The sequence below is a fragment of the Salmo salar genome, chromosome 23 (assembly GCF_965601325.2).
Source record: "Salmo salar chromosome 23, fSalSal1, whole genome shotgun sequence".
NCBI classification, from domain to species: domain Eukaryota; kingdom Metazoa; phylum Chordata; class Actinopteri; order Salmoniformes; family Salmonidae; genus Salmo; species Salmo salar.
The window spans coordinates 9,928,411-9,946,428 of NC_138313.1; the positions used below are offsets into that span (position 1 = coordinate 9,928,411).

The 18,018-nt window shown below is 45.8% G+C and overlaps 2 protein-coding genes across 5 annotated transcripts in view; both read left to right on the forward strand.

Annotated features, from left to right (window-relative positions):
• Positions 1-12,924, forward strand: part of LOC106584031 (VWFA and cache domain-containing protein 1) — an 80,310-nt gene extending 67,386 nt beyond the window's left edge. The window contains exons 16-26 of the mRNA XM_014168821.3: positions 41-151; positions 761-883; positions 1,879-2,095; positions 2,403-2,563; positions 2,779-2,865; positions 5,711-5,827; positions 6,346-6,497; positions 6,903-7,064; positions 7,443-7,520; positions 8,280-8,381; positions 10,276-12,924. Of these exons, the coding sequence (XP_014024296.1) occupies positions 41-151; positions 761-883; positions 1,879-2,095; positions 2,403-2,563; positions 2,779-2,865; positions 5,711-5,827; positions 6,346-6,497; positions 6,903-7,064; positions 7,443-7,520; positions 8,280-8,381; positions 10,276-10,517 (1,552 nt within the window). The 3' untranslated portion in view covers positions 10,518-12,924. The remainder of the gene's footprint in view (positions 1-40; positions 152-760; positions 884-1,878; positions 2,096-2,402; positions 2,564-2,778; positions 2,866-5,710; positions 5,828-6,345; positions 6,498-6,902; positions 7,065-7,442; positions 7,521-8,279; positions 8,382-10,275) is intronic.
• Positions 12,925-16,830: 3,906 nt separating this feature from the next.
• The window catches only part of LOC106584032 (ribonucleoprotein PTB-binding 2), a 71,059-nt gene continuing 69,871 nt past the window's right edge, over positions 16,831-18,018 (forward strand). For all 4 annotated transcript variants that reach the window (XM_014168823.3, XM_014168824.3, XM_014168825.3 and 1 more), the window contains exon 1: positions 16,831-17,102. In XM_014168823.3, the coding sequence (XP_014024298.2) occupies positions 16,854-17,102 (249 nt within the window). In that variant the 5' untranslated portion in view covers positions 16,831-16,853. The remainder of the gene's footprint in view (positions 17,103-18,018) is intronic.

Consider the following 18,018-nt stretch of genomic DNA (forward strand, 5'->3'; position numbering starts at 1 on the left):
CCCCGGCCTCATCACCTTCACTGACCTTTGACCCATACAGGTACCAGCACGCTGTAGCCAACCCAGGCCTCATCACCTTCACTGGGCCTTACCTGGATGTGGGCGGGGCTGGCTACGTGGTCACCATCAGCCACACCATCCACGCCTCAAGGTACTTTGTTTTGGGCCCTTGATAGAATTACACGATACGGTGAAAATAGCACGTCGGCATTTCAAGCAGTACAAGTGACCTGCGCATAAAGACGCAGTGTGAAATGGCTGCCAGAGACTGAAGTTTTATCCGTTCATCTGCATGTGTAGTGTAGTTACTGTGTAATCTCAGTGGAGGCTGTAGACTGGAGGCGATCGCAGGCAACTGTAATGCTAACACAGGCTGCATATTAAGATGTGTATTTATATTCTGTTTATCTTTAAGGCACACACACACACACAGCTCTGATAATGCAGGCTCAGTGTGTGTTTGTGTGTAGGCGTGTGTGTGCGCGTGAGCACGTGTTTGGGGGCACAGGAGGTTGGCATCACCTTAATTGGGGAGGCCGGGCTCACGGTAATGGCTAGGGGCGGAATAGGTGGAATGGTATCAAACACATTCGCACCGTCCCAGACACATCGTGAGCCGTCCTCCACTCAGCAGCCTTCACTGGTTTGGGGGGGGGGGGGGGGGGTAGGTTTGCATCCACAAGCAGGGAAGGTAGGTAGAGAATATGAAATGTGTAGCTTTTTTAATAATTGTTCTCTCCTCTCCGGTCTCTCGGTGCAGTTCTCAGATGGCCTCAGGGTATGCGGTAGCCGTGATGGGCATAGACTTCACCCTGCGTTACTTGTACAAGGTTCTGCTGGACCTGCTACCCATCTGCAATCAGGACAAGGGCAACAAGATCCGGTACGTCATTCTTTGAGGGCTCCTTCTCTCCCGTCGTTAAAGGTTTGCGGATATGCCTGATAGGGTTGCTGAGGGATGACCCACTGGTGTTTGTGTTTTTTAAAGACTCTGAATCAAGCGAATCTGATTCGAATGGCACAGTTACTTAGTTCGGCAGGATCCCAGCATGCCCTCTGCTCAGTGGGAGAAACCATATGAAGAGACTGGCGGAAGTTCTCTGTTGTGGTCCAGAAATAAACTCTGTGCTGGTTAGAAGAGGCGGAGAGGGAGAAATGGAGACAAAAGGAGATAAGCTGATTATAATTGCATTCCAGAGACATCCTGTTACGTTAGATGCTGCTGCTGCATTCTCTCCCTCTCTCATTCTCTTTCCAGTCTCTTTCCCTCTCCCTTCTTTCCTTTCCCTCCCCGCCTCGCTCTCCTTCTCCCTCCCTCTCTCTCCCCCCATCCTCCCTCTTTCTCTACCCCTCTCTCTCTCTCTCCGAGAGTCTTGGTGTTCAGTGGTTCATGTTTAACAGGATTAACCCAGGGTAAGAGGACTGGGGTCTGGCTGGGGTTGAATGGGTTTGGATCAGGCAATATGGGGTAATTTAGGGCTCAGAGGGACTTGGTTGGGGTTGATTTGTGTTTGGCTCAGGCAGGATGGGGTAATATGGGGCTCAGGAGGACAATAGAATGAGCTGAGCTGGAGTCTGGCTCATGTGGCGCTCTTTTACCCCCAGACCCTGCTCTCTCTCCCTCGGAACACCCCCCCCCCCCCTCTCTCTTCTGACTTAACACTGTTCTCTCTCTACCACCCCTCTCTCTTCTGATTTAACACTGCTCTCTCTGCCTTCCACTCTGAGCTCTGGGTTCTATTGTGTTGAAGTCAGATGGGTTTCAGTGGGCATGTGTTCACGTTTTTTGGCTCAAGGGCATTAAGTCAAATTCATTGGACTGTTCAGTAAAAGGAATGGTACTTGACCTGGAGTCTCTCTCTCTCTGTGTGTGTTTAGGTGTTTCATCATGGAGGACAGGGGTTACCTGGTGGCCCACCCCACCCTCATCGACCCTAAAGGCCACGCCCCCGCCGAACAGCAGCACATCACCCATAAGGAACCGCTGGTGGCCAACGACATCTTGAACCACCCCAACTTTGTCAAGAAGAACCTCTGCAACAGCTTCAGTGATCGTACAGTCCAGCGCTTCTACAAGTTCAACAGCAGTATCATTGTAAGTTGGATGGGTTACGATGCGGTCACTGAGATTAGGTTGCGACACAAACGAGAGTGCGTGCCCAATTCGACTGCTAGATAGATGCACCACTTTGTCTGGGCTGTTTAGTCTAACGTGTGTAATATTTATCAGTATCATAGCCCCACTAAGTGGTGGGAAATAATATAGCAGCCTCACTGTTGCTTACTCAGAAGAGCAGCAAAATACTGTAGACCCTTGGTGCTTTCCTAGTAAGAGCCATTTGATAAACCATAGTATAGTAGCACATCTTCTTTCTCTCACTGTATCCATCGCCTTTACTCAGGGTGACCTGACAAACCTTGTCCACGGGAGCCACTGCTCCAAGTACCGTCTGACCCGTATCCCAGGGACCAACGCTTTCGCTGGCATCGTCAACGAGACGTGCGATTCGCTGGCTTTCTGTGCCTGCAGCACCGTGGACCGCCTCTGTCTCAACTGTCACAGGTCAGACACGGTCACAGAACACACAGTTGCAGAGGAGATGAGCTGCGATGGCTTTCTTATTACTAAATGAGTGATTTATCTGTGTAAACAGTTGTATGAACAGGGTTAAATAGTGTGCGTTACATTATTTAAACTATTGTTTTTTTTTAATCATCTCTGTAGATAATGTAATTATTTTTGAAAACATTTTTAAGTGTGTATGACTTTTGCTGCAGGATGGAGCAGAATGAGTGCGAGTGTCCATGTGAGTGCCCCCTGGAGGTCAATGAATGTACTGGCAACCTTAGCTATGCTGAAAACAGGTGAGTGCTAGGATCCATAATTATGGTTCTGTATTAAGTAGCCTACCATCAACAACAGTTACAGTCCTGCATGTCTGTTTGTCATAATAATCAAATAGCTGTGATGATTGCTCAGGTACCCCAATGGTGGAACAAGCTTCCCCCTAATGTCAGGACCCATCCGAAAACATCTGAAAACCTACCCCTTCAGAGTGTCTCTCTCTCCAAAAAACAATTGTATTTTGGTCAGTGCTATCCTGGGTCCTTGGGACGTCCCTACCCTAAACCCTTACCTAACCATTTCCCCTGACCATTTTACATGTCAACTTCAATGGGGTAAGGATATTCCAAGGATCCCAGATAGCATGGACCCTTGTCTTTTCCTGCTTGCACTGACTTTGCTGATAACTACTTTTACTGAGGAAAAATGTGCTTGCAGTGACGGTGATATGTGGTTATCTCACCTAGCTATCTTAAGATGGATGCACTTAACTGTACGTTGTTCTGTATATACGGTACATTCGGAAAGTATTCAGACCCCTTGACTTTTTCGACATTTTGTTACGTTTACAGCTTTATTAAAAAACATATTCCCCTCATCAATCTACACACGATAAGCCAAAAACAGGTTTTACATTTTTTTGGGAAATGTATATAAAAAAATATATATATTTAATATCCCATTTACATAAGTATTCAGACCCTTTACTCAGTGCTTTGTTGAAAGACCTTTGGAAGTGATTACAGCCTCGGGTCTTCTTTGGTATGACGCTATATGCTTGGCACACCTGTATTTGGGGAGTTTCTCCCATTCCTCTCTGCAGATCCTCTCAAGCTCTGTCAGGTTGGATGGGGACCTGAGCACCCTGGAGCAGGTGTTCATCAAGGATCTCTGTACTTTGCGCCGTTAATCTTTGCCTCGATCCTGACTAGTCTCCCAGTCCCTGCCGGTGAAAAACATCCCCACAGCATGATGCCACCACCACCATGCTTCACCATAGGGATGGTGCCAGGTTTCTTCCAGACGTGACGCTTGGCATTCAGGCCAAAGAGTTACATTTCAGTTTCATCAGACCAGAGGAAGGTGTTTCTCATGGTCTGAGTCCTTTAGGTGCCTTTTGACAAACTCCAAGCGGGCTGTTGTGCCTTTTATTGAGGAGAGGCTTCCGTCTGGCCACTCTACCATAAAGGCCTGATTGGTGGAGTGCTGCAAAGGTGGTTGTCCTTCTGAAAGATTCTTCCATCTCCACAGAGGAACTCTAGAGCTCTGTCCGTGTGACCATCGGGTTCTTGGTCATCTCCCTGACCAAGGCCCTTCTCCCCCGATTGCTCAGTTTGGCCGTGCGGCCAGCTCTAAGAAGAGTCTTGGTGGTTCTAAACTTCTTCCATCTAAGAATGATGGAGGCCACTGTTCTTGGGGACCTTCAATGCTGCAGCATTTTTTTTTTGGCCCCCTTCCACAGATCTGTGCCTTGACACAATCCTGTCTCTGAGCTCTACGGACAATTCCTTCGACCTCATGGCTTGGTTTTTGCTCTCACATGTACTGTCAACTGTGGGACCTTATATAGACAGGTGTGTGCCTTTCCAAATCATGTCCAACCAATTGCATTTACCATAGGTGGACTCCAATCAAGGATTATTTTTTTGTTGTACTTTTACCCTTTTTTTTCTCCCCAATTTCTTGATATCCAATTGGTAGTTAGTCTTGTCCCATCGCTGCAACTCCCATATGGACTCGGGAGAGGCGATGGTCGAGAGCCATACGTCCTCCGAAACACAAACCTGCCAAGCCGCACTCCGTCTTGACACACTGCTCGCTTAACCCGGAAGCCAGCCGCCCCAATGTGTCGAAGGAAACGCCATGCAACTGGCAAACGGGGTCAGCTTGCAGGCGTCCGGCCCGCCACAAGGAGTCGCTAGAGCACGATGGGATAAGGAAATCCCGGCCGGCCAAACCCCTAACCCGGACGACACTGGACCAATTGTGCACCGCCTCATCGGTCTCCCGGTCACAGCCGGCTGTTACACAGCCTGGGAACGAAGCAAGCACTGCGATACAGTGCCTTCGACCGATGCGCCTCTCTGGAGGCCAGATTCCAATCAAGTTGCAGAAACATCTCAAGGATGATCAATGGAAACAGGATGCACCAGAGCTCAATTTCGAGTCTCATTGCGAAGGGTCTGAATACATAAGTAAATAAGGTAATTCCTGTTTTCACTTTGTCATTATGGTATATTGTGTGTATTTTGCTGGAAAAAAAAGAATATTTAATCCATTTTTAGAATAAGGCTGTAACGTAACAAACAGTGGGGAAAGTCAAGGGGTCTGAATACTTTCCCGGAGGCACTGTTAAGCATCTGTTATATGACTAAATGTAATACACACACCGAGACGCCAGTCTTCAGGCAACCATTTCACTGTGTCTGCATCATTCCACTGACATACTCTACGTCTGGCTGGCGGGGGCTTTTTTTGGGAAAAGAAATGGAGGAATGTGTGGTGGACAGAGGGGGTGCGTAGTCGAGATCATCCACAAAGCTGTCGTTCTGCAGACAGTCCGGCATTCATGTGTCGTGTTCCCTCTTTTGACCTTCGCTCTATAATGCTAGTTTCTCCCTCAGTTGAGCCGTTGAAAGCTGTAACCTAAATGATCATTGAACCGTCCATTATCCCTTTTTGTCGTTTCCGTTCACGGATTGAACTGTTTTGACCACGCCGTTTCTCGACTTCCTTAGCTTGACTGCCGGTGCCAGGTGGCTCTCATTATCTGGCTTGTAATTGCCGCTGTTTGACCGCGTGGTCGCCGGCCGTACGTTTCTGGCCTGCGACCGTGTGGTCTGACCACGTGTGGTTGTTCTTTAGGAACCCCAGCTGCGAGGTGCACCAGGAGCCCCTGTCTCTGACGGTGATGGACTCCAGTCTGCAGGACACCCTGCCCCAGTGTATCAACACCCGCTGCAGCCAGCGCTTCACCAGCAGGTAGAGCACACGGAGGGGTTTAACACTCTATTTGGGTAGTCCATCTGTAGATGCTCTACAGACCATCCGTAACGTTTCAACTAACGATCTACTAATCCTAAACTTAACCTTTACCCTAGCCCTTATTTTTTTAAACCTTACCTTAAACCTAACCCTAACCTTAGCAAGCAGTTGCTTATCAACATATAGTCTGTTGATAGTATGACCGTATTGTAGAACATCTACCGATGGACTATCCCAAAGGAAGTGTGACCCATTACAGCCCACATCACCAACCTGGGGGAACGGCAGGGGGAGGAAATACTGTACCGGAGAATAAAGTCTTTCATTTAGGCCTCACCTTCTGTCATCTGTCGGTACATAGATGGATTAAATCATGTAGTGACGCTGATTTTAGAAGAGCAACGTTTCAGATTACAATTCATTTCCAAAAATAGATTTGCTGAGATTAACTGTGAAGGAAATCCCTTGCACATCATAGACTTTATTAACTCTGACCTTTACTCTGTGATCCTCAGTGACTGTTTTGGCGTGCTGGACTGTGAGTGGTGCATGGTGGACAGTGATGGGAAGACCCACCTGGACAAGCCTTACTGTGCCCTGCAGAAAGAGTGCTTCGGGGGCATCGTGGGGGCCAAGAGCCCTTACATGGACGGCATGGGGATGCTGGGTGAGTTTACACACAACCTTGCTGTCACGAGGTCATGCAAACAGAATGAGCTAGTGGGATAGACTTTGTGGAATGATGTTTGACTTCACACAGCTCTGTGATAATCCTCCAAGAATAATATTTCGGTAACTTTAAGGCTCGGACACACCGGTAGAGTTGTTGAGCGTCTTTCAGCCTATAGTACTTGGCACCTCTGAACAAAGCGCCGGAGGTCATTTGAAAACCTATTCTACATGTAGAAATGGGCGGACATGGCGGGTGGTCCCTATAACGCACCACGCTGACAGCAAGTGAACGGCGAATGAACGGCCCGTACTGTGCAGACCGACAATCGGTCCGTTGAGTTTTCTCCTGTTATAGATATAATGTAACCCTTCCCCCCCCCTCCCTCCCTCTCCCCTCCAGATGAAGAGGTAGTGTCTCTGAACATGATGAAGAGTGCCCCGGTTGGGCCGGTTGCCGGGGGTATTATGGGCTGTATCATGGTGCTCGTGTTGGCTGTCTACGCCTACAGACACCAGATCCACCGACGCTCACATCAACACATGTCCCCTCTGGCTGCACAGGGTAAGACACCGTGACATACTTAGGATGACCGTCACCCAGAAACTGACTATGTAAATGCAGCTAGTCGCCTTTTTGATTTAGGTTTGATTCAAGTCTCACGCATAGGAAATGTTATTGACATTCAAGACCACTTTGTGATTTGTCTAAGTCTGCAATGAATGTACTCCCAACTCGAAGACAGTTATTGCTCCAATGTTGTCTGAGTGTCTTAGGTCTTAGTGTTGCTAGAGAAAGCTGCTACGGCTGCCGTGGGAATGATGTAAAGTGAACGGCTGACCTTTCTAGACGCCGCAACGTAGAGCCTCTTCTTAATGGTAGTATTACTCATTATTAACACTGGCTAAAGAGAATCCATCGCTCTCTCCCTCCTCCCTACAGAGATGTCCGTCAGGATGTCTAACCTGGATAATGAGAGAGACGAGAGAGACGAGGACAGCCATGAAGACAGGGGGATCAGTAAGTACGCCATATACACTGAGGGGACAGAACGTTAGGAACGCCTTCCTAATATTGAGTTGCACCCCCTTTGGCCCTCGGAACAGCTTCAATTCGTCGGGGCGTGAACTCGACAAGGTGTCGAAAGAGTTCCGTAGGGATGCTGGCCCATGTTGACTCCAATGCTTCCCACAGTTGTCAAGTTGGCTGGATGTCCTTTGGGTGGTGGACCATTCTTGATACACACGGGTAACTGTTGAGTGTGAAAAACCCAGCAGCATTGCAGTTTTTGACAGGCGCCTGGCACCTACTACCATACCTCGTTCAAAGGCACTTAAATCTTTTTTCTTGCCCATTCACCCTCTGAATGGCACACAATCCGTGTTGCATTTGTCTCAAGGCTTAGAAATCATTCTTTAACCTGTCTCCTCCCCTTCATCTACACTGATTTTGAAGTGGATTTTGCAAGTGACCTCAATAAGGGATCATGGCTTTCACCTGGTCAGTTTATGTCCTAATGTTTTGTGCACTCGGTGTGCTTTACTTCACCAATGGGTTCCATTAATAATAAAAGTGTTCTGTAAGGTTGTGAGCCGTTGCAATCCTGAAAGCAACTCTTGGTGCACTCGTTAAAGGCACAATCCTTGATTAGTTTCTCGCTCGAAATGACCGCTGAACAGCTAATAAATATTGCACCTCTAACTTGATTTGACCTTGTGTTCGCTAACCTTTGCCCTTGAGTTGACCTGGATTGTTGTCTTGTTGTTCCTCGTCTTCCAGTCAGTAACACCCGGTTCATCGCGGCGGTGATCGAGAGACACACCCACAGCCCTGAACGCAGGAGGAGGTACTGGGGACGGTCAGGGACGGAGAGTGACCACGGTAAGACCACAAGATGACCACAGAGGAAACGGGGCACTGTACTCCCCTTAAAATCACACACATTTCTGGTTAAACAGGGAGAAGAGTGGTGTAACTCTGGAAACCCACATAACAGATAGCACATGCTGCCTTTGTTATTCCCTCGCTTCTCCTCTGGAGACGAGTCTCTTTCGAGGCAGCGCCGGTTGTGTAACCACTGATCAGAGAGGGAAGTGAAGGAGGGAGAAGTGAAGGCGAGGCAGTTGAGAAATGGAGAGAGTGTGTAAGAAAGGGGGTGGAAGTGCTTCAGGGCAAACGGCAAAGTGTTAAAAAGTTGTTTTTCCTCGGCTCAGTCGAAGGTGTCCTCCCACAGTCCACGCTCTCACACAGCTGAAGGGTCTCTGTACACGCTGAACTCACTCACTCACTCACTCACTCACTCACTCACTCACTCACTCACTCACTCACTCACTCACTCACTCACTCACTCACTCACTCACTCACCATTTTAACACTCACACATTTTAACACTCACACATTTTAACACTCACACATTTTAACACTCACACATTTTAACACTGTGTGTGTGTGTGTGTGTGTGTGTGTGTGTGTGTGGAAATACTGAGCTGGTATCTGTTGGTACACACGCCAGGGAATTGGAGGAGCATTTGGTGTTTGTTCGGGGTCAAGGATGTTGTCTAACAGCCTGCAGGCAAACAGACCTCCTGCTATGGGTATTAGTAATTCAGCCTCTCTCTATGTATTATGTCTTTGTGTAAGTTATTACATCACTCCTGACCTTTTCACATCCTGTTTTAGTCCCGGTCTCTGTATTCTCACACCCTGTGCTACTCTGGGGGGAAAAAAACCGACGACAAAAGACAACAGCAGTAGCACTGTCTGAAATGACTTGTCATCAGGAGGTGGCAGGAGTTGTGGGTAGGAGAGAGGAGCTATAAGGCAGCGCCACTGAAGTCGGTATCTTTCCTCTCCCCCGGATCCTTTTGAAGTTCCCTCTGACTGTTTTCAGAGAACATTTCGATAGCCCAAATCCCATTCAGAAGCTCTGCTAGCAAGTCTATATCAGTACCTCTCTGTTTCGCTTAGATAGATCCCGATAGATGCCTACCATTGCCCACTCCTAAACCCGTCATCCACTCCGATCTACCTTCCACTACACTCAGCAGATTTCTCTTCTTTCAACAGTTCTAGTGTTTTCTCAGAGTTGACGTTTTCTCTTCTGAGTCTAAAGGGCCTGAAGGCTGCTGGGCGTTTGGCAGTTTCAGAGGCAGAGATGAGATGTACGATGTTGCAATGCCAATAATCTGCGGGGATTCAGAGGAGAGATGGGGGGGGGGGGGATGGATGGAGGAATAGATCGAGGCGTTGAAGATGGAGGGATTGATTCAAACGTGTAGGCGATTTTATTTTCCCCCATCTTGAATGCTCGCTCTTCCCCTCCACTGCGGGGGCACACACTTTCCCTTAGCTCGCCCCTTCAAACCACCCCACGTGCAACGCGCACCACTCGCTGCGCGTACAGCTCTCTTTCTCCAGAGATTCCTACAACGATTGAGATTTCACACGGATGTAATTAATGAGGCGTGATGGCTAAGAATTGTGTTCCCTAGACTGTAATTATAGATCGCTTTAAGTATACTCTGGTGTGTAAAGTCGTGCTTATTTTCTTCAGACGTTTCTACCCTCTGTCGTAGTACGCTGTTCAGATTACAGTAAGGGGCAGAGAAGCAATGGCAAGGCATCCAAGTTTGGGACACATCACTGTGCTTCTGTGTCCTTGTCTATGTATGTATGTATGTATGTATGTATGTATGTATGTATGTATGTATGTATGTATGTATGTATGTGAATTGAATGTGTAGTAACACGTGTGTTCCTGTGTTTGTCACATCAGGCTACAGCACCATGAGTCCTCAAGAGGACAGCGAGAACCCTCCCTGCAACAACGACCCCCTGTCGGCCGGCGTGGACGTGGGTAACCACGACGACGACCTGGACCTGGACACGCCCCCTCAGACGGCGGCGCTGCTCAGCCACAAGTTCCACCCGTACCGCCACCCCCCTTACCACCACCCGCTCCACACGCACCGCCTGCAGGCGGCCGTCACCGTGCACAGTGTGGACGCAGAGTGCTGATCCTAAACCCCATTCCCCTCCCCCCCCCCCGGGCCTTGGCTCTCCTCCACCCCCGACCGGCCCTCTTCCTCGCCTGGCTACGCCTCGCTACACTGGTGGGGCCCCTGACATGCAACGCTACCACTACCATCACCTCCAGGCTCCCACTGGGCCCAGCCAAGGTGAGGGGAGGTGGGCTGAGAGAGAATAGGCCAGACCCCCACCCCCCCACCCCCTCTGCTGGAAGTTTCCTTGGAAGATCATACACTGTAGGAGGAACACTAGCCTCTGTAGCCCAGCAGAGCTCCGCTCAGAACATGGGGGGTGGTGGGGATGAGATGCAGCTGCTGGCCTTATTCTAAAAGGGTCTGAACTTGTTTAAAAGTGTAAAGAAAGGATCTCCTATGTTTAAGAAGACAACAATAAAAAAAAGGAAGAAATAAAGGATTATTTTTCTACTATTTATTGAACCGGATTTGAGATGGATCAGAGTAGAGACTGACCGCGTGGCTGGAGCTGAACTGAAAGGACTGGTCGCTAAGGTAACCAGAGTGGCTGATCATGGACCACAGAGAGCCTCCGCGGCACACTTCCCTCGCTTTCTGTCGAGGATGCATCGACGAAGAGGAAGTGGTTATTCAGCACATATCTGACACACTATCGTTTTGATTATTTTCAGTTGAGATTCAGAAATCGTTGTGAAGATATAAACTCTTTGTGATGACTGGACGAGCTAAATAGAAGACATTGAGAAACCCACCCACTTGTCTGAACTAGATGTGTCGTACTCCGATCACCTGGCCTACCATCAGTCACTGGGGCTGCTGTATGACTGAATAAGGAAAGGGCATGCAAGGACCCTGGCAGAATGACTCAGACACAGGAAGTACAGTGTCCATGCTTTGGTGCCCTGTTATCTGCCTGAAAAGAAAGGTATAATGAGGCTTGGTGGAATTGGTTGGTCTGTCTTCGGACCTCACACTGGCATCTGGACCTGGTGGACCAAGCGATGGCTCTCTCTGTCTCTATGCCTGAGTGGAACCTATTAGTGTTGAACAGAGGTGTGTGTGTGTGTGTGTGTGCGTGTGCGAGAGCTGTTGTGGCTGCATCCATTTTTATGTTCCTTTTGTGGTCAATTAATAAAAACAGTCTTCTGTACACTCTGCTTGTGCTACAGTCATTGTGTGTGTGTGTGTGTACACTCTGCTTGTGCGTGTGTTTGGTCTGATTGTAGGAAAGTGGTCAGAGCATTTCCATTGAAGGCATCCATTACATGTTTTGTTTCCCCCGATGACTGTGCTTTTTTCAGTCATGCGATTCATGGTTTAACTGTTCCAAATCAAGTCATTATGGTATTCATTTAGTTTGGGTAAAGAATGTCTGTTTTTTTTCCCCCGAACGAACAAGTATAAAAGTGTACATATGTTAAAATAAATATCACAAATAGCTATTAATGTGTTGTTACACTCCATATGTCTATGTTGAAAATGAAATATTGTGTGCTCAAAATGACGCTCAGATATTTGAGTTTATTTTTGCTGTTTTTCAGCACATGGTATCGATCTGACTACTCTGCGATTCCGATGTTATTAGGTCTACCTTTCTTTAGGTCCATATTGGATGGAAAACAGACTGACATTGTGGTATTTTACACACTTAAGTTGGAGAGCAATCGTCTTTAAAAGCCTCATTTTTATTACACGTAGGGTCCAAATGTCACGGAAGACGATATCAATTGACAGGAAGAGATTTCATTTTAAGACTGCATTGGAACTTTCTCCCTGTTCGTTGAGTTGAATTAGTTCCAGACCAGGTTATGGGTCAATTTAATTTAGATTGGAAATGTTTTATCCGGTTACTTCCTGAAATAGAATTGACCCCAATGTCGCCTGACCCTAAAGCTGACATTATGGGATGTTGTGGTACTCTCCTCTCAATGTAGTTAAAAGCAGTCATTTGTTTTAGTCACACTTAGCAGCTACTGTCCTCTTCTTAACTACCACCACTGAAATCGTAGCACAGGATGTCACTCCTAACACTAGACGGCTCTGGTGAATGTACCCCCTGATTTTGTATCGTCTGCATATTTCCTACTCAGGATGGTACCAAAGCAGAAGTGGGTTTGATTCTGGATAAACAGGAGCTACATTTACTGAGTAGTGTTGCGAATAATTCTGTTTTTACACTCGTTTTTTTTTTTTAGTTCCGTTGTAGTAATAACATTTTCAACAGGAGAGAGCATTAACAGTATTTACCAGCTGTTGTAAGCAAGTATAATTTTGTTTATACCGAACGCTATGAATCGTATTAATGTACTGAAGGAACTTCAATGTGTGTATATCATTCCTTTTTTCCAGTGTAACATATATAGTTATAATATGGAGATTTATTGCAATGTGAATGTGATTAAAAAAAAGTCAATTTTAAACCCCTTGCCTCTTTCAATGTGTTGTCCATTTACTATGCTACAGTTCACTGTGTACCATGTACTGCCTCAATATTTAATTCACTGTGTACCATGTACTGCCTCAATATTTCATTCACTGTGTACCATAATGTACTACTCTATTCAATTCAACATTAGTCATTTTAGTTTAGACAGTGTTCCTCTTAGTTCAGCAATAACATGACACCTTAAACACCATCCATGGCAGACACAATCACAGAACAACATGGCAGGCCTCCAACGTGACATATTGTACGACTGGATCAGGTTCTTAGGTCCGTCAGTGGGGCACCACGTCATGTCTGCCAGTACAGATACAGTAGGACTAACTGATGGAGATGGTCTACTCCTCCATCCAGCCTCATCCTCAGTGTCCGGTCCAAATTGCTGTGTCACCAACACTTATTTATTGTTGGATAAAACATTTTTTTCTTTAACCTTTATTTAACTAGGCAAGTCAGTTAAGAACACATTCTTATTTACAATGACGGCCTAGGAACAGTGGGTTAACTGCCTTGTTCAGGGGCAGAACGACAGATTTTTACCTTGTCAGCTCGGGGATTCAACCTAGCAACCTTTCAGTTACTAGTCCAACTAGATTGGGTTGGGAAGGTAATTTAGGTCAACTGAAAGGTACGAGACAAAATGGCTCTTCAATCCCGGACGGTGTGTTTTAGCTAGCAGTAGGCCATGGTGGGGGGAAAAGCTATGCATTGTTGCCCGAGAGCATGATTTATTTATCTGAATTGCCATAGAGTTCTGTAACAAACAGCCTTGCAGCTTGAAGGCATGTTTTGATGCGTGTAGATTTAAGAACACTCACCTTTCATTATAGTCTGTCTCTTTTGGAGGTGGTGAATACATGTCCAAAGTGATGTATTGGCACCACTGTTTGTAATATTTTTTTTATTTAAATGATCAAAGTATAATGTATAGGTATATGAATGTAGAGAGGTTGAGGAGGACATGCATAATTCATCAGTTATGAATAATGGGTGAATGCTCAAGTGGCATCCAGTCTGTCCTCTATGTAACCAGGTCTCTCCATATTTCTAAACAAAGTTTCTCCTTCAGATGCAGAGAAGGACATGGTGAAGGTTTTTCCTTAATGACCATGGGTAGCAGGGCAGGGAAGTGGACATCAGGGAGAAGAGAGGAGCTCCACTCTGTCTCACTCCTTCTCCCTCTCTCTGCCAGGGATCTGCTCGGGGAATTAGAGCACTCTCACTGTTCTCCAACTTTCCTCAGGCCATTATTCCATTCTGGGTGCACCCAAGGCGTTCCCAGCCAACTTGGGAGTAAGCGTATTGTACACATGAACAAACAGGCCAGAATATTCTGAAGTAGGCCTATACTTATTTGCTTCCTGCTCCTTCTATTAATCTATGTGGTTTAGGACCGACGGTTGAGGCTGAACCCGTTACTAATTGTAACATCAGGGAACATAGGGAAAGTTGTGTTGAAGGGCGTTGAGTAGATGAGAGCGGACTGTGGTCCTGCTCATGCATAATCCATTCCGTGATCTTGTTGAAATCTGTGATTTTCTGTTCTTCAAGCCCAGATATGTGCAAATGTATGGTGAGGACAACCATCCAGTGTCGTGGATTAAAAGCAAGGAATGTCCAATGAGCATGTAAATGGATGAAATGGATAGGTCTACAAATAAGTATTTTTCGTCTTCTTCTGGATCGCAAATTGAGATAACCGTTCCTCTTCCACTCCCACACACACACACACACACACACACACACACACACACACACACACACACACACACACACACACACACACACACACACACACACACACACACACACACACACACACACACACACACACACACACACACACACACAGCTCCTCGCTCACAGCCTTTCAGGGTTCAAGGTTCTGTCCGCCTACATCACTTATACATGCCTCCCAGGTACCCGCTTTGCCCGCTCAGTCACTCGCTGACACCCACTCACAGGTCCCAACAAGCACTGAAATCTCCTCATGTCTTCTCATACTCCCACTCAGTGGAGCTGTGAATCATTCTCATAGCAGTTCAACCCAGCACCCCCATCCCCATTTGTATCATTGTACCTATGTAGTTGGGTTGCCTGCCTTGCCTTTTACATGTGCAAAGAATCTCTGATTCGCATTGGTGAACACAGGGACAGACTTTGATGAGTTTAGGATGAGGGGAGATTGTGTGTGCGTGCATGTCTAAATGAGAGAGAGAAAGAAAAATAGATGAATTAATTGTTCTCGTGAGGGGAGTTTCTGTTGTTTATCACTGCTTTGAATGAATCATGGCTGTCCAGCATCTTGTTAGTGACAAGCATCACCGACCATCATTTCAGAGAGAACACTGTTCTCAGTGATTCACGTCTTCCAATTTGTCAGTATATTGAGACGTCATTCTGCAGGTAGGCACACATACAGTACAGTTTAGAGAGTGCTCTCATTTAAGCCCTCTTGTTATAGCCTGTATCCCTGGAATAGGCCTATTATTCCACTCACCCTCCCGTCAGACATTAGGTGGGTTAGTTTGATTTACTGTATTTATGCATAAATGAGGTATAGTTCCGCTTCAGTCTAAAGCCTGTCATTTAATTTACCAGTTGAGTGCAGGATTTTTCCATCCCTTAATTGTGACAGTGCGTATAGCCCTACATATATTGCTGCCAAAAAGGAGCATATCTATTTTGGATGATTGTTTTTTGTCATCCTGTTTTATAAACATAATTGTGCTGTAAATATTTCCTAAGTGGGTTGCAATGTGTAAATTTGGATTTGAGGTGCACACTGACACACACATATACATGGCCATTGGACATTGTGAGGGTCCTGAAGGAAAGCTGCCATTTACTGCTCAGTCTGACTCAGTCACAGCCTCCACCCACAGGAAAAGGATTGACTGACTTTGGCTGACTGAGAGAAAGGTCCTGGCCATTCATGTTTATAATCTGCACAGCAGGGGGACATGGTATTCCTTTTTCCACTTCCTGGTTTAATTTTAGGCCTATTTATTTCTTATTTATAGGCTAAATAAAGTATTGCCTGAGGCTTTTATCCTACATTGCAATGTATACTGGACAAAAATATAAATGCAACATGTAAAGTGTTGGTCCCATGTTTCATGAGCTGAAATAAAAGATCCCCAAAATGTTCCATACGCACAAAAAGCTTATTTCTCTCTAATTTTGTGCAAACATTTATTTACATCCCTGTTAGTGAGCATTTCTACTTTGCCAAGATAATCCTTCAACCTGACAGGTATCAAGAAGCTGATTAAACTGCATGATCATTACACAGATGCACCTTGTAATGAACACAATGCCACAAATGTCTCAAGTTTTGAGGGAGAGTGCAATTGGCATGCTCACTGCCGGAATGTCCACCAGAGCTGCTTTCAGAGAATTTAATGTTAATTTCTCTACCATAGGCCGCCTCCGTCGTTTTAGAGAATTTGGCAGTAGGTCCAACTTGTCCCAAGTGGGTGGGCCTATGCCCTCCCAAGCCCACCCATGTCTGCTCCCCTGCCCAGTCATGTGAAATCCATAGATTTGGGCCTAATTCATTTATTTAAATTGACTGATTTCCATATATGAACTGTAACTCTGTAAAACCATTGAAATTGTCTCATGTTGAGTGTATATTTGTGTTCAGTATATATTTGAGCAATGTTTATTTTAAAGAGTATATGCATGCATTATGCTTTATCATAAAATGAATTATGCAACCTGTAGATTCGTTTCCCCTTCTCTGTATTGCTATAGCCTCTCTATGATGTGCTTATTGACATGTAACATTTAGTTAATTAGCCATAGGGTATAGTCTACCACAGGATGGCGATAAAATATTCTCCATGGTTTCATAGCTCACCTACCGCTGCCTCCACTCACTTTCTTTCACAGCTACTCAAGATGGCGGCAGCTTCCTCCATCCAGCCGCCGAGCGTTCACTCTTTAAACCATGAAAATGCACCTTTCCTGGATTCTGACCGCCTGGAGATCCGTCAGGATGAGGACGCCTGTTCCGAGGGGACCAGTCTCCGAGACTTACCCGATTTGGAACCGGAGGAAATTGAGAAGAGGCTGGAGAAAACTCGCCACGAGCTGAGCAACAGGAGGAAAATCCTAATTAAAAACCTGCCACAAGATACAACCAACCAGGTGCGCTATTCTCTATTTTGACAGATGGAGTGACGTTGGCTTGTTGTAGGCTAGGCTAATATTTTGTGTCTCTCTCAAAGTCAAAAATGATTTCGGGCGTGCTCTTACGCAATACTTTGCTATACTTAGTTGTAGTTTATTTGCAGAAAAACGAACATAATAAACTTTAACGGTTTAAGAGAACCGTTAATTTCGCTGCGAGTCTTGTCTAGGCTATGCGATCAGGAATGATCATATTCATATGCAAACGGAAGCATTTTTAGCAGGCTAATTCCTAGAAAGGCTCTACAATGTAAATTCTGAAAGGCATTTAAAGACGGCCGCGCTCCATGCGCGTTATTTTTTTTTTTTTGTGGTTAACATGCAGCGAGGAATTATATCAAACAGACCACGGTTGCCTCAAGTTTGTTAATCATTTCTACAATGTGACCGATGCACCCACATATTTGCCACTAGCGATAACTCCTGCCGTAGTTTAGGCTACAATTTAACAAATAGAAGTGAAGCCAATATAAATGGTTAGCAATTTTTTATTCAGCCTAACAGCGCGGACATAGACTTGATAGGAGCCTATTTATTTGCACGATATGCGTGAGTCGTTTTTGATGTTGCGAAATGACAATCAAAACGCTACAATATGGCATTCTCTAAGTAGAGAAATATTTGCTGTGCAAATACAAATGTCCGTTGAACGTCGTACGTATTTGCACATCAAACATTTGTTTGAAAATTATTGAACGCTTATAATATTTTATTAAGATATTATAAACATTTAACATTAAGTGTATAGTAGGACAATAGACTTATTTCAATTCAGCAGGTGGGAAAATGTGTTGCTATTCATTCCCTGCACAGTCCATAATGTTTAGGCTATAGCCTACTAATAGCCCTGTTCTAACAATACACTTAAATTCTG